Source organism: Glossina fuscipes, unplaced genomic scaffold, assembly GCF_014805625.2.
Source record: "Glossina fuscipes isolate IAEA_lab_2018 unplaced genomic scaffold, Yale_Gfus_2 2, whole genome shotgun sequence".
Taxonomy (NCBI): Eukaryota; Metazoa; Arthropoda; class Insecta; order Diptera; family Glossinidae; genus Glossina; species Glossina fuscipes.
The window spans coordinates 27,644,434-27,659,764 of NW_023998416.1; the positions used below are offsets into that span (position 1 = coordinate 27,644,434).

The 15,331-nt window shown below is 32.6% G+C and overlaps 1 protein-coding gene across 5 annotated transcripts in view; it reads right to left on the minus strand.

Annotated features, from left to right (window-relative positions):
• Positions 1 to 14,477, minus strand: part of LOC119633141 (homeobox protein 5) — a 15,344-nt gene extending 867 nt beyond the window's left edge. Inside the window, exons 1-17 of one of the 5 annotated variants that reach the window (XM_038026446.1) lie at positions 14,374 to 14,477; positions 11,701 to 12,001; positions 11,518 to 11,631; positions 10,954 to 11,103; positions 10,756 to 10,842; positions 9,763 to 9,981; positions 8,765 to 9,698; positions 8,564 to 8,701; positions 8,318 to 8,482; positions 8,030 to 8,068; positions 6,413 to 6,622; positions 3,952 to 4,145; positions 2,515 to 2,629; positions 1,682 to 1,776; positions 1,420 to 1,612; positions 539 to 1,006; positions 138 to 308 (exon numbers count right to left, since the gene is read on the minus strand). In XM_038026446.1, coding sequence (XP_037882374.1) covers positions 138 to 308; positions 539 to 1,006; positions 1,420 to 1,612; positions 1,682 to 1,776; positions 2,515 to 2,629; positions 3,952 to 4,145; positions 6,413 to 6,622; positions 8,030 to 8,068; positions 8,318 to 8,482; positions 8,564 to 8,701; positions 8,765 to 9,698; positions 9,763 to 9,981; positions 10,756 to 10,842; positions 10,954 to 11,103; positions 11,518 to 11,631; positions 11,701 to 11,808 — 3,400 coding nt within the window. In that variant the 5' untranslated portion in view covers positions 11,809 to 12,001; positions 14,374 to 14,477. The other 4 variants (XM_038026450.1, XM_038026445.1, XM_038026449.1 and 1 more) reach the window with 4 other exon arrangements.
• Between the last annotated feature and the right edge of the window lie 854 nt (positions 14,478 to 15,331).

The following is a 15,331-nucleotide window of genomic DNA, read 5'->3' on the forward strand; positions in this document are numbered from 1 at the left end:
TATAATAAAAATATAAATATGAAACATCTTTGGATCTACGATATGATGTAGATCGCATAGAGAGACAAAGACAGAGACAGAGAGAGGGAGAAAGAAATTGAGAGAATTCTCGTCTCTTTTCTTGCATTATATCTTACCAGCAAGTCCAGCGGACTGCTGTTGTTGAGCCATTTGTTGCATAAAAATGTCCTGCTGCTGATGTTGCTGCAAGTGTGGTGGTCCAATCGAAGCTTGTTGTGGGAAAGTAGAAAATTGGCGAAATGAGAGTATAGCTGGGTCCATAGCAGTCCAATCGTTACCAGTATAACCTTAAATATAAATTTTTTGAAAATTAAAATTACCTCATCTTTTGAATACGTTTTTGAATTCTGCGAAAATTAGTGCAGATACAAATCTAGAGAAATTATTTACTTTAACATTTTATTATTTATTCGTTTAAAGCCAAATAATATGCTTGGCTGTAGAAAAAGTATACACAACAAATATATGTGCAATTATATATAACATATGCATATAAAGAATTACTTCATTTTTTTACCTTTTTGAGGTCCAGTATTTTGCATTTGATTTGTGTTCATCTGACGAATTTGCGAGTCACTAAGTTGTTGATTTTGCTGTTGAAAACCGCCTAAATGTGTATTCCATGTGCTATTGGATATCGGTAATTGTTGTTGCATAGGCTGTCCATTTGTATTCCCTGTAGCGTTTGTATTTAAATTCATAAATGGTAAAATTTTGCTATTGTTTTGTATTCTGGGAGCTCCAAATCCATACGTATTCATATGATTAAAGCCAGGAGGTGGCATGCGAGCTCGCTGCATATAATCTAACATTTGTTGTTGATTATTCACTTGTGTCTTGTGCTGTTGCGGCGGCTGAAGATGTAATAATTTTGAGGAGCCAACAGCAGAATTGTTACTCGTATTCACACTGTTGTTCTGTTGTTCTTCCTCATTTTCAATTAATTCAGCTAAGGCTTTTTGAGTCTCGATAAAAGGATCAAATCCTATACAGAGGCAAAGATTAACAACATAAGTAATCATAGAATTTAGTTTAACATTAAAATTTCAAATTATATTATAAGGCAACAACAAAAATATATTTTCTAAAATCGATTCAAAAACCAGCGTTGCTTACGCGCAAAATAAAAAAAAAAAAACAATTTTTTTTTTAACTTAACTCAGAATCCAAATAATAATGAAGACCCCTTAGAACTTTTTCTTACGAATCCTTTGAAAGGTAGAAATCTAGTTAAAGAGCAACTTTATTGTTTGGATATAGGAAAAACAATTTTTAAACCGCAGTTTAAAAAGCAATGTAAATACATAAGAACAATCAAGCAAACTAAAAATACAAGTCCTAGATACATAAAGTAGAATCTTAAAGAAGAAGAAGTTTTAAGGAAATCTCGTCTCTTACCTAAGTCATCGTCCGTGTTTGCATTTTGTATAAAATGGTTTTGCAAATTATTTGCTTGCGATTGCAGGGAACTATGCTGAGAATTTTGCGTCTGCTGTTGTTGCTGTTGCTGCTGCTGCTGTTGTTGTTGCTGCTGTTGTTGCTGCTGCTGTTGCTGTTGTTGTTGTTGTTGCTGCTGTTGCTGTTGACATAACTGTGAAATGAAATGTTATGTGTAAGCCATTTAATAATTTAAACGTTCAAAATAACAAAATATTATTACCATTTGATCGAATTTTCCAAAGAATCGCTGTTTTTGAAGTTGTTGCTGCTGCTGTTGTTGCTGTTGTTGCTGTTGTTGCAAAGACGTAGATATACCTGTATTAAAATATGAAAATAAATATGCAATATATACATTTCGTACTATATACATTTTCAAAAGGTAATCTAATCTCTCAAAAGTAATCTACTTCTGTTCTATCTATGGTTTGGTAATAATTCCTTTTACAGCTATAGTGTGTTTGCAATATCTCATTCATCCAAATCTCGAGATTCACTTAAATGTTTCATTAAACCCCACCGTACTTGCGCAAGACGCATGATGTGTTAACCTCCTGCGAAGACTGGCGTCCTGGCTTTTATTATAGAAGAATTGATCCTAAATCGACCAATATATTTTTGTGTTCAATGTCCAAGTCCTGACATATTGTAATGAAATTTCCTGCATTGAGATATTTTGGGTCAAGCATAGAACCTTATATTTAAAACGAATCCGGTTATTATAGGAGACGCCCAAAACTATGGACTGCTTTTAACTTTTTCTCTTTTCCTACACTTTTCATTATTTACATGAAAGTTTGGGAAAATTTAGTGGTATACCCTGAGTATAAGCATACTACAATATATGCAATCGATATAGCCACGTCTATTAGTCTGTCTCCTAGTGGAACCATTAAAGTCCTAAATGTGGCGATTTCATTTGAGAAAAAACCCATTATTCTATATTTCTATCAATGTCGTACTAAGTTATAACGGACAAATCGATTCGAAATTAAGCTCGAATATTAATCGAAATAAAGTACAACTGGTAATTATGAAATAAAAATCTACACTTACAGTTTGCATCAAAGAGCTGAGAATGTGTGCGGCTGTTTTCTAACAAAGACATCATATGCATATTGTCGCATAAAGATGGATTTCCATTAATCGAGACTCCAGCGTTGTTTAAACACTGTGAAAAATGAGAAAAACATCAGAAAAAATCTATAGCGAATTGTATCATCATATAAGGAACTTGGCGCAGTAAAAAAAAATTACTACAGATTTCTAGTTTAATATGGAAGCCTTAACGCTTAAAACAAAAAAAAAAAAAAGCAAGAAAATTATATTCCGTTGCGTCCGAAGCCTTTGTACCTATCACCGTTATTTAAGGAAAAAATTGAATATGTAATAATAATATTGGGTGGGCTTTGGCAAAGCAAAAATGCTGTCAGTTTTGGTTATATAGACTCTTTTGAAGATTTGCAGATTTGAAGATTTGTTGGCCAGACGAATATAGATGGACAGGTAAACAGACATGCTTGGATGTATTCCGTCTTTGCAACTAATCAAAAATTTGTATACTTTATGGGAAGCTGTATTTGAAATTTACTTCTGCGCTTTGTAAATGTATTGAGAAAAAATCAAAAATTCATATAATATAATATTGAGTAGGCATGGTCAATTTTGCCCATTTTCCATCACCTAGAGAATATACATTAAATTTTTGCATATCTATCTATGCTGTCATTTGTGAAAAATAGATGTGTCCTCCGTTTACGTGGTACTGTAGGCGGGTTCTTGGCCTATTTTTAATACCGACCTACCTGTGTGCAAGGGTTCCCAATGTTTCTGCCAAAATTTGAAGCCGATAGTTTAATTTTTGCGGTCAAAAGAATATTGACAACATACACTACAAAGACCGACGGATGGACATTGTTAAATCGGTTCAAAGTTTGATGTTAATCAAGAATGTATATACATTGCTGGTTCTTTGAAGCTTCATTCTGGGCGTTGCAAACGTTTTGACAAAATGAATACACCCCTCATGGGTACAAAAATTCATTTAAAAAAAAAAAAGAAGCAAATAACACGAATAAACAAAAAAAAGCATGCAAAGCTTGCGTAGCATCAAAATCCTTCCAATTTTAGGAATTACACGAAGCCATTACAATTAAAATCGATCGGTTGAGCATAACAGTGGCTCGGTATAGGTTATTAAAATTCGATTAATTGATTAATGACGTAATTAAATTTCATCGACATCTGTAGGGTAGGGTCTGACGGATTTCTATCTAGCATGAGAAAGAAGGGGAGAGCATTTCCTTGAGGGAAAAGAAAAATTCACGTTAAAGACTTTTTTATTCCAAAATTGCGAAGTCTATGCTACACTCTGACATGACGCAGATTAATCACAAAAAAAAAAAAAAAATTCCTTTTCATTATTTTATAAATAATTTAAGTACATACACATAATAAATAATTAAGTTTATACTGAAATATAATTTTACTTACACTCTGCATTTTTTGTTGTTGATTCTTGTGGAAATCAAAGAATTTCGACATATTTGTGCCAAATAGAGAATTGTGAAATGAGTTATCGTTTGAATTTTGCTGTTGCAACATTTGATGTTGTAACTGCTGCTGTGATGGTAAATTTGTTTGTCTCTCGCAACCAGTTAAAAGTGAATTTGTTACATTTTGCAAATCTAATGAAAAAAAAAACAAAAAGGTTGCAAGTTTCATAAAAGTTTTGCGATTTTTTTTTTTTTTTAAATATGACACATCGAAATTTATTCCTCTTTTATAAAAAGATCATAGAACAGATTTCAGGGCATTGTGTGTTTATTCACCTCGGATTCTTTTAAGCGTTTGTGAAGAATTTTTTTCGAATATTTTCTGAAGAGTGAGCATCATGGCTGCGTAATTAAACAATCTTGGTAGCTCTAAGCAAAGACACTTTTAACTTGCCCTTCGCCTTGCTTTTGGTGCTGGTAGTACGGGATTTGGCATTTTCAGAGCACTTTACTTTAAAAAATTGTGTTGCCTCTTTCCCTGCCTATATCTTTGCCTTGCTTATTTAAACATTTAGTCACTCATTGGATTGGCTTTCTAATCTCACGCAGTGATATTTGATATAAGCTCATAAGCTTTTCATAAAAACGAAAGAAAGAATGTCATAGTCTATATGCCAAGCTCCAGCTTTTCATATAACTTTTTGAGAGCGAAAGCACCGTATAAGACATAGGCGAACAGAGACACATATTTATAGAATAATAAAATAAATTTATGTACGATTATAAAAAAGCCATAAGAACACTTTTAACTATATATTGAGTGTTTGCAAAAATTTTGATCAGCGATTGCTACTTCTTAGGTAACAATGATAAAGAAATGGGAAATACCAGTGTACATAACGATTGAACTCGATGTTTTTGACCTTCCTCTCCATAAAGTGTAACTGTCTTCCATTTACCATTCTTGATTCGTTCAGTTGTACGCTGACGCTAACCATGGAGTCCCCAAAATTCTTCTTCTTCGAAATTAATGGCTTTCATTATTTATTTGAAGAAATCTGCTGCCGAAGCCCACCAAAACACGTCCAGAGTCTTATGGTGATGCCGCGTCATTATATCCAAATTGTCGATTTTGGGTTCAACGGTTTAAAAGTGACGACACGAATTGACTGAATACGCCATTTTTGGGCCATTTGTTGCAAGAGTTGTCCAGGATATACTGTTGCAATCCGAAAGGACAATGCGTACCAGCGTACTTAGCAGTTTTGTCACCTCCTGATTTTTCAGATCTATACAGCGTAGCTTGGCTCGAGTGCGAAAATGGGACTATTGATGGATCGCTGCCGAACCAATACAAGTTCTTTCGAGATGATATCGTCATGTGTGCCGATTTTCCACAATAAATGCCTTTTTCAACTGAGAAAGTGATCAACATTTTTGCAAACACCTAATATATATAAAAATATATGTGAAGCATGTCTGTCTGCCCGTCCGTCTTTAAATGAAACACTCACAAGCGCAAAAATTAAGATAGAAAGTTGAAAGTTGGCACATAACACTAATTTGTTGCCGCAAACTGAAAATAGGCCTGACGCGTGTCACACCCGCATAAATGGGAAGTTATAAATTGAAATGCCTAACAAAGATTGCTCTGAAACTCGGTAAATACTTTTATAAAGATGACCAAAAAAAAAAGAAAAAAAAAACAAAGAAGAATTTTAACACACAATCTAAAGGACGAAGAATACGTTTTCTGGGCGCAATATAAAAATGCATTGATCCACCAATTGGCACGCGCTAGCGATTGGTACCAATAACTTCTTAATTAATATGCAAAAAAGACATCAAAATCGCTAACGACATATTTAGTGTTTGAAAGAAAAAAGATTTTATAATTTTAAATAACATAATGTCGAGTCCGACTCGATGTGGTGGTGGTTGGTGTAAGAAACATGTGTTAAGAAGAAGTAATCGTTACCACGTCCTATGTTACAAAGTTTAAAAATGCCGCTTATCAGCCATACACTACATCTACAGGCATTGAAAAAGCCACCTTGACCATTTTTAAAGGAGAGTTTTAAAATGAAAAAAAAATGCAAAATACTTGCTCTATTATCTCGTAATTGTTACAAGTAAAATATATATCGTGTAATGCTTTAAAGAATTGTAATTTTGAGTAAATTAAATAAAATTACTATTGAAGAATTTCTCTCGTATATAAAAAAAAGAAAAATTTTTTTTTTTTTAAATTATCATTTGGAACACACACCCGAAGTCTGAAAATCATTTGATATTTTTTTCTTAACTTTGATTTTCTTTCGATTTTAAATTAGGTTTTACACACACAAGTGCAATAAGTACATAGAAGAAGACATGATTTTGATGGTGAGAAATATTAAAAACGAAAAAACTTCAAAAATATTGAAAGCATTTTCAATTGATTTCACTTAAATACATACCGTGATGATTTCTATTCATTTGTGCAAGCCCAAGAGAATTTAAGAGACTATTTCTTTTTTGAATCTCTTGAAGACGATGGATGTCATCTTGATGCTGAATGTGTTGTTGTTGATGAAACTGTTGCTGCTGTAGATGCATTTGATGCTGCAGTTTGTCGTCCATTTGCTTATTGGTTTTCGGTAAAACGCTTTTGAACGCATCTTCCCAGTCTAAAATTAAAAATTCAAAATGCATTTTACTACAACGTCTAAAGCACAACAAAAAAAAAAAAAAAAAACAGAGTTTTTCTTAGGTCTTAGGCGCACTTTAAATAAGAATGATAGAAATATACCGAAAAGCGCACAAAGCGGTGTAAGATGCTTTACCGTGGGATGGTAAGTAAGTGACCCTCTTAAGAAAGCGACAGCAGATTACAGATCTGATACCGTTTTGATTTGCTAACTGCTATCTGGCCTAATTTTACCAGTGACGTAACAATTTATTTATAAAGCGTGAAAACTGAAAAATATATCGAAGATTTCTTGCCGCATATATATAAACAATTTCATATTCGTATTGATGTATTGAAAATCTTAAATTTCAAGTGCTCCGAGGTATCACTAATCACAACATGCACCTTTTTATACCTTACACACTATCCACCAACTAAATCAGTTTCAAAGTTTTTCGAGTTTTTTTTGACAAAATCTATTACAATATATAACATGCTGTGATTCGAAAAAAATTTTTATTGAGAATCGATTTCTTTAGATAGTTTTTACGATTTCTTCCCATATAAAAAGTTGTTAAATGAAAAAATGTTCCATTTGTAATTAACGCGAACAAAGAAGGAAAAAAAAAACAGTAGCCCTTGATATAAATACTAAGTGAATGTGAAGAAGAATTAAGATCGTTTTTTTAACTTTCTCTCATACAAAGATTGTTACAAACAAGAGACCTTTGCATAGAATGCGACGCCTATTACTTAGTAATTTATGACAAAAATAGTGAATTGATATGTAAAGACCTTAATTTTTGGTTGCATTTTCAAAAAGTCGCTTGAAAATGATGCATAAAAAGGTTTTTATAACTTCTTAGAACTTAGTTCAACGTGTGGCGAGTTTTATTTGAAACAAACAAAGTCTAGGAACAAAAAACAAATGTACAATTTTACTCCAACTAAATGTTAACAAGGATCGCATCAAGCGACAAATGCTTTGTATGTGATACGACTAGGAAGGCAATGTGCTTCTCGAAAACCCTTTAATATAAATTGGTACTAACAAAGAAATTCCACTTTCACCTAAGCTTTTTTTGTTTAATAAGGACAAGATTAATAGCAATGTTGCGCAACTGATGGTGATGAAAGCCTTTTTCAAGCAAAAATAAAAAATTTGGAAAAACGAAGCGTTACAATTTTCAAATGATAGAATGAATGTTCCTCCAGACGATAGATGGATGATAGTTTGTCGATTATGGAAAAGTTAAGCAAAAAATATGAATCTACTATCGATCGCTACAAGTTCTAGTCGTGGTAATCTTCATGCACATTTTAATATATCTATATATATAAAGATCCTGCAATTCTCTACGTTATATAAATTCTCGATTTATACACATACATGCCGAAGACTTACCATTTGTGTTTAATGTGTTGTTCTGGTAAACATCGATTCCTGTAAATAATTGTAAACTTTGTATTATTAAATTTCATTCTTTCATTAAAAAAACTCTTAGAAAATCGAAAAATTTCGAACTGATTTTAAAAATGAAAAGCCCATAATTTTATAGAATGCCAGTAACTATTAAATCGAATTAACCAAATTAAATTATTCTTGAACAGATCCGACCACAATTTTCGATAAGTTAAATAAAATAAGTTAATAATGGGAGAATGCAATGAGACAATTTAACAATTTGTTTACCGTTTATAAGATCCGGTAAATGGGGATTGGCTTGATTAATTTGTATGGGAAGTGCCGTCTCGTCGACCAATTTGTTGTTTTTCAGCAACAACGATTGTTGAAAACCTCCAACGCCAGAAGAAAAAAAACTGTTGCCGTCAAAAAGACTCAGTTTAGAGAAGTCTTCTAAAACGATAAATTTAATTAAGTTAATAATCGTGCAGGTGAGAAAAATTCTTCAAATTGAGATAATATATTATTAATTACCCAATGGAAAATCGTTTTTAACCAAATTTAATGTACCGTCGCTGCTATTGTGATTTAATGGTTTTATTCTGTGTGCATTGTCATTGTTTTCTTTTGCATTACTTCCCTTGTTAATGTTATTTTCTATCTTTTCCGAATCTAAAACGTTATTTGTTAACATTATATTGTTGTCGGTTATAAATTGAGAAATTTTATTATTACTTTCGTCTGATACGTTTTCCTTCTTATTGGTCGGTAATGCATCCGAGAAAATTTTTCCATCTTTTTCTGTTGATGAACATGTTTGCCTATTGTGAGAATTATTTTCGATAAAATCACCCGGGGAACTTTTTCCGCTGATACTCTCATTAGCTGATATTGAACTTTCATTGCTGCTGCTGCTACTACTGCTGCCACTGCTTGAGCTAAGCGAACGCTGATCGTCATTTTTATTAGCGCTCTGTTTGTGCTGTTTATTGACAGAGTTATGTCCCATTCCATATTTCGTATAATCGTGAGCCTTCGCGTCATTTTCGTTCGAATAACATAAAGAGTCTTCTTTACGCAGTATCTGACGACTTGATGTAGTATTATGGTGTTTATCTTTATTCTTATCGGATTTGGATTTGCCATCAGATGGAGAGTAGCTATCATCTCCATGAGAAGCTGATGATGAGGACACACTTGTATCCGTATCCTTCCCCGTTGAATTTGCATTGACATTAGCAGAGTTGTTGCTGTTGCTGCTTTTATGTTTTATTTTAACAACTTTATCGTTCTTCGATTTCTCTGGTTTGCTGCGATCTTTCTTATTTTTTCCATTATTATTGTTATTGCTATTTACTCCTAGACTTAACGAAGATTCTCTCGTCGTAACTGGTGAAACCGACAAACTTGGCCAAGCATCTTTTTGATGGACCGTAGCGACAACTGATGCCGCTGTTGATGCGCTAGTAAACGAAGGACCTGCCATTGATGTAGTTACCAGGCACGAAGATGACGTTATTAAACTGGGCGCATTATTTAATCTTCCATTTTCCAAATTTTTAAGATTTGTAGCGGCCGAGTTATGGCCGTTGGAATTAGAAGTAGAAGATGCAATCAAAACCTCGTGGAGTCGTTTTTCATACTCCTGATGTTTTCCTTGATGCATTTCCTATATTATCAAAGGTTTATCAAAACTCTTAATATGCTTTCAAATATCAAACAAGCAAACAAACCTCTTTAGTAAAACTTGCTTCTGGATCGCCCAATTCATGCAAATACATGCAATCACTTTTGGGGCATTGTTGATTTTTCATGAAGTGACTGCAATATTTTGTAGTTCCCAGACTAGTTTTTATAAGTCGCCCATCAATCGTTATATTATTTACACTTTGTATTGCACGCAACGCGTCCGTATTATGTACATAAGTTACGTAGGCCGAAGCAGAGGGACCCTTAAAATAATAAAAATTATGAAATCAATTTAGATTTCATAGTTAACAGTCAAATTTCGCCAATCTAAATACTAAGTTGTTAATTCATTTACGGTGTCGGTCATTTAAAGAAAGCTACTTTGTCCGTTTAATCAATTTCAAGGTTAATCAACATAGGCAATCAATTCATTTATGTTTCTTTAATGTTCATGACCTACTAGACTTTTGCCATATTGGGTGATAAATGCGGCCAAAGATGAACGTTGATAAACACAATACAACACACACTGTTTAATGAAAAGAGTTTCTTATCATTCCCAATTGAATTTCTTAATAATAATTGAATTTAACTCCTTGGTTTTCCCCGCAAGCACTTGCGGGAACGATTTAACTGAGATGTAAGGCAATCGTCAATTTAATAAAAAATTTTTTAAAAATTTAATCCCAACTTATTTTTGGTTTAAGCAAATATAGCACACATATCGGACGGTAATGGATGAAAGGATCAGCGGACAATTCTCTACGCATATATTTTCACTTGCAATAGATCCGAAAAATGCGTGGAATTTATGGCTGATATTTACTACAAATTCTTAGCTTGTAATTATGGTACTTCCCTTCACATTCTTATTTGAATAGTAAATTAATATAATTGGATGGATAAGAATTCTTAAAGCAATATTTTGTTGCTCTAAGTGAGCGGATAATATGTATTTTGAAAACTTGCGATTCAAAGTTTAAATATTCAATTGAGATACTACAAGTATTAATTGGTAGCTATAAATCGTGACTTACCTGAATTCCCGCGTATGTTGTACTGGGGTTAATTACTACCTTATGAATTTTTCCATATTTTCCAAAATACTCGTGTTTTTTAAGAATCTGTCATAATAAAGTTTCAATTGAGAGAAAGTAAAATAAGTTTTCAGTTATAAGTTTACACGGTATTATACTAAACGAGATAAAAGAGTTTCGACCTGAACATATACTTACATCAGCATCAGCGAGCCGCGGTGGTAAACCAACCACAAACACCAAATTCTTCTGAACAACACGAACATTAGCTAAATGTTTTCGATTTTCCGTAATTTTCTGCTTTCGCTGTTGATCGCGTTGCCGTTTCTGAGATTTAAAAGCTATCATCTAAAATGCAAGGATAGAAATAAATTTAATTTTTTAATTGATTTGTTCGCGAATCTTTGATACCCATCATTTAAACAAAATATAAAAGCCGAAGTTTCCATATGTCGATCAGGAATCAATTTTTTACAATCTCATAACCCCATTTTAAGATCTACACTTTATATGTCATCGATGACTACATTTTAAAAATTTCGGCTTTTCTCGAAAATTAAGTCGGCTATGCACAAACAATATAAATAACCACAGCTTATCTGTTTCGATATATCACGGATATCCTAAGGTCCCGTTGCGTATGTTATATCTGAATTAATTTTTTTCAACATACCAGCCGACAATAAAATAAAATGAAAGCACTTTGTATACAAGATCTATATAGACTTGAAAAAAAAAAAAAAATCCATTTGAGCGATTTACCTCTTCTTGTGTTAATGGTTTAAAGTCGGCTGGATTTTCAGGATACTCCTTTCGGCACGCAGGGCAAAGCTCATTTTCATCAGTTCGTATTCTATGCCAGCAGAATCTGCAAATCTATATAAATGTTTGCACGCGTATGCAGAGATGAACGATAAATTTTAAAATGTACGTAAATTCATATACCTGGTAACCGCAAGTGCAAGGAAAGAAGTTCAAATCGTCAACTTCGAGCGGCTCCATGCACAAGGGACACTCTACAACCTCGTCAATGCTGCTATTCAAGTTGTTCATTTTAAGGATTCTCAAGTAGCTTGATATCAATGTCTTGTATTCGTAAGGTTGCTATATAAATCGTATTCGATTGCTTTACGTTGTTTTAATATCACAATGAATATGAAAACGCCTTTGTTTTTTTAAACGTTTCACGACCACAAATTGTCCAAAATACGTTGTAAGAACTTTTCTAACGTTTGCTCGCCGAATACTGAAAAAATCAAAAATATGTAAAAATAAATTTTGACGAGTTTTCAAAGAAAAAAAATATTGTGATTAAATGTGAAGACATTTAAGGAATGTTTACAAACTATTTAAATTGTTGTATTGCAGGGTTTCCCACCATCGAAACTATGATAGAAGATTATTGAAATTGTATAGGTAGCAAGCAAACTCTGCATAGATAAATCGTTCGTTTTAAATGTATGAGGACAAAGTAAACAATTAACAATTTTAGTTATAGCCATTTTCAGGCAATTAGGCTTGAAGCCTAACAGGAAGTGGGGATTTTGATGGTAGAATCTTACTCAATTTCAGGAAATCTGCAACTGTATCTGAACGCAATATCTTTTAGTAGGTTTCGCTAGCACATTTCTATATGCTTTCCTGATTTTCGTATGTGTCCACAACATTCTACTCTTTTAGTTTTATTCTTTTTGATAACCGCATTACCTTAGACAATGAAGTAACTTCTTACAGCCTAAAAACGTAGTTCACAGCTGGATTCTTTGAACCATAAGAATACTCGGCTACGTAATCATCACTCATAATCATCGTTGATATAGTATCATCTCGTTGCCAAATTTCGTATATAGAGAGGGTCTCTTTGAAATACTATCTTCATGCCAATATCTAATGCAGTCGCTAAATATATTTAAAAGTTAATCTCTTAAGGTAGGTACTATTGCCTAAATCGGTTTACAAACAGAAAAAACAGATTGTCCTGCGATGTCCAACGATGGATTTGGTGGCAAGTGGCGCTAGTAATACTCATATAACTCAGATCTTTTTATATAAATGCCCTCTCAAAACGCTTTTTACCCCTCAAGTAAATAATAAATTTGTAGTTGACAATGCTCCAAAGGTTACAGAAAATAATCGACATCAATTTCAACAATTCGTTAAGTGCAATAACTGTTTCGTTCATCAAACTCACTTTCTGTCAATCATGACATGCAGTATTGATGTTGAATTAGACTAAGATGCTTCAAGCGTCATTTAAGCGAGCAAAATGAACGAACCCAAAGTAGCGACGTATTTAAAAAATTCGGGGTTCAGTTTTTCCGAAATCATTATTTGGTTTCTTTCAAAATTTCCTCCTCTTTGCAAAACATTCACCGTTAATCAAATTATAAATGAGAGCGAACCACTTCAAAGTCCCCATTTTTTGTGAGTCATTTTTGCTAACCATATTTTTAAGTTTTTGGTATAGTAAGCTTTCCAACGAATTTACCCTAAGATTCTTTCATCTACTGATCAAGGAGGTTAAGAAACTTTTTGGATACGCTAAAGCATATTTGTATACCAATACAAACACTATAAATCGTATGACAATATCTGTAAGGCACATTAATTATAGACTAATATATAGTTAGACCTTTCGTACTTAAGCGCAATCAATTGTTTTTTGTTGTAAAGGCATTCATTCTACTCATTTTCATAGGTCAGTGCTTATAAACAACATTCGCTTATTCTCTTTTTTTATGTAGGCGAAGTATATAATTCCAACAGACAAACATGTGAATAAACATTGTGTAAACATTGCGAATAGTGTAAGCGGAAGGATCATTTTGCATTCTGTCAATTCTCTTGATTATGAGAAAATTTAAAGCCAAAAGCTTTTCGTAAACCTCCAACTGGTTTTTCTCTAATCAGTAGTTGCGCTGAAAATAAAACAGTTTTTCGCGATAAACGATAAATCAAACTTGGAGATACCTGTGTATTGTTCAAAAGTAATGAAATCACAAAATTTCTAAATTCGGGAGAAGGTGCAGCTCCCTTCAACTAAAGAAGTGTAATGGTATTTTTTCTTTCTTTCTAGGAATCCCTTTAATTGTGTCTTCGCAAGTTGTCTTACTCCTTATTGTGCGCGTACGCCTGTGTGTGCGTTTTCAGAAAATTACCAAATCAATTTTTTTTTCTTTTTGCTTACGTATTGTCATATGCATACATACGAAATTATTTGTCTGAAAAAAGAAAAATTCGGTTGAACACATACGAAACACAATAGCTAGTAAGGAATAACCAAATCCCAGCTTATTATGTGGGCTTAAAGACATATTCGTTTTGAGTAATCTTCCAACTTTTTTTTTCTCTCTTCTTATTTTTCTTCTTTTCTAATGGTCGTATTGTAACACTTGAACAATGGAAAGAAAATATGACCCGAATTAAACGACGACTTTTTACGCGATACATATTATATACCTACGTAAATCTAATCCGTTCATGCAATTGTATTAAAAAAAAAAGTTCGAGAATATTGTCAATGCCAGAAATACTTTTCCTTTTCTTTTCTTTTTTTTTTTTTTAATTTTTTTTTGTTAAAACGGCAACGGATTAATGCGATTTCAATTATATATTCACCTGGAAAATGGTTAGACCGTTTTAAATTGTAAAGATATATTTCCTTTGATTTTTTTCAATTTTTTTTTTTTTTTTTTAACAATTCAGCTGAAACTCTTTATGGCGAAAAATAATTCACTCTAAAATACGTGATTGCCAATCTACACTTATTGTATAGTTTCTTGATATTCCATAAGACAAGGGCTATCAATCTATCAATAGTGCTGCTGCTGTCAGGCAACTCTGAAATTCAATTCTTTTACGTTCAAATTTCACACATGCAAATGAAGAGTGAAGAGTATAGTAAGTAGCACAGTTTCTAAAAAATCCTCGATATGTGAAATGAAAAAGTATTGAAATAGTGGATGCGAAAGCTTTTAGAGAAAATTAAACAAAATTTCAAGCATTGAATATTAAAAGTGATTGTATGATTTAAATCAGTGGATTTTATTCAACGACTTCAATGATCATTCTGTTTTATTTTAAAATCCTTCAGCCAATATATGAATGATGATGGACTTAGAAAAACTTAACAATTTAATCCAGTTTGCATAGATTTCAAATTGAAATACTTAAACACAAATTCAAAGGTTCAAAGCAAAATCCCTTCGAAATGCATAGGAATTTTAATCCATATTTATTTCAACTTAATATAAATGATATTATCGATGAAATATTGCTTTGAATAGTTCCCCGTCTGTCTTGCTAAAGGTGTGTGAGAAGTTTTACACATAAAAAATCTCAACAAAAATAAAAATTGATTCAACACCAAACATTTTTGAAGAAAATATATTGAAAAAGTGGTGCGACAAGAAACAGCTGAAAAATTTATATTGGTACGACAAATTTTACTCTCGCTTTACTGTCTTGCTAAAGGTGTGTGAGAAGTTTTACACATAAAAAATCTCAACAAAAATAAAAATTGATTCAACTCCAAACATTTTTAAAGAGAATATATTGAAAAAGTGGTGCGACAAGA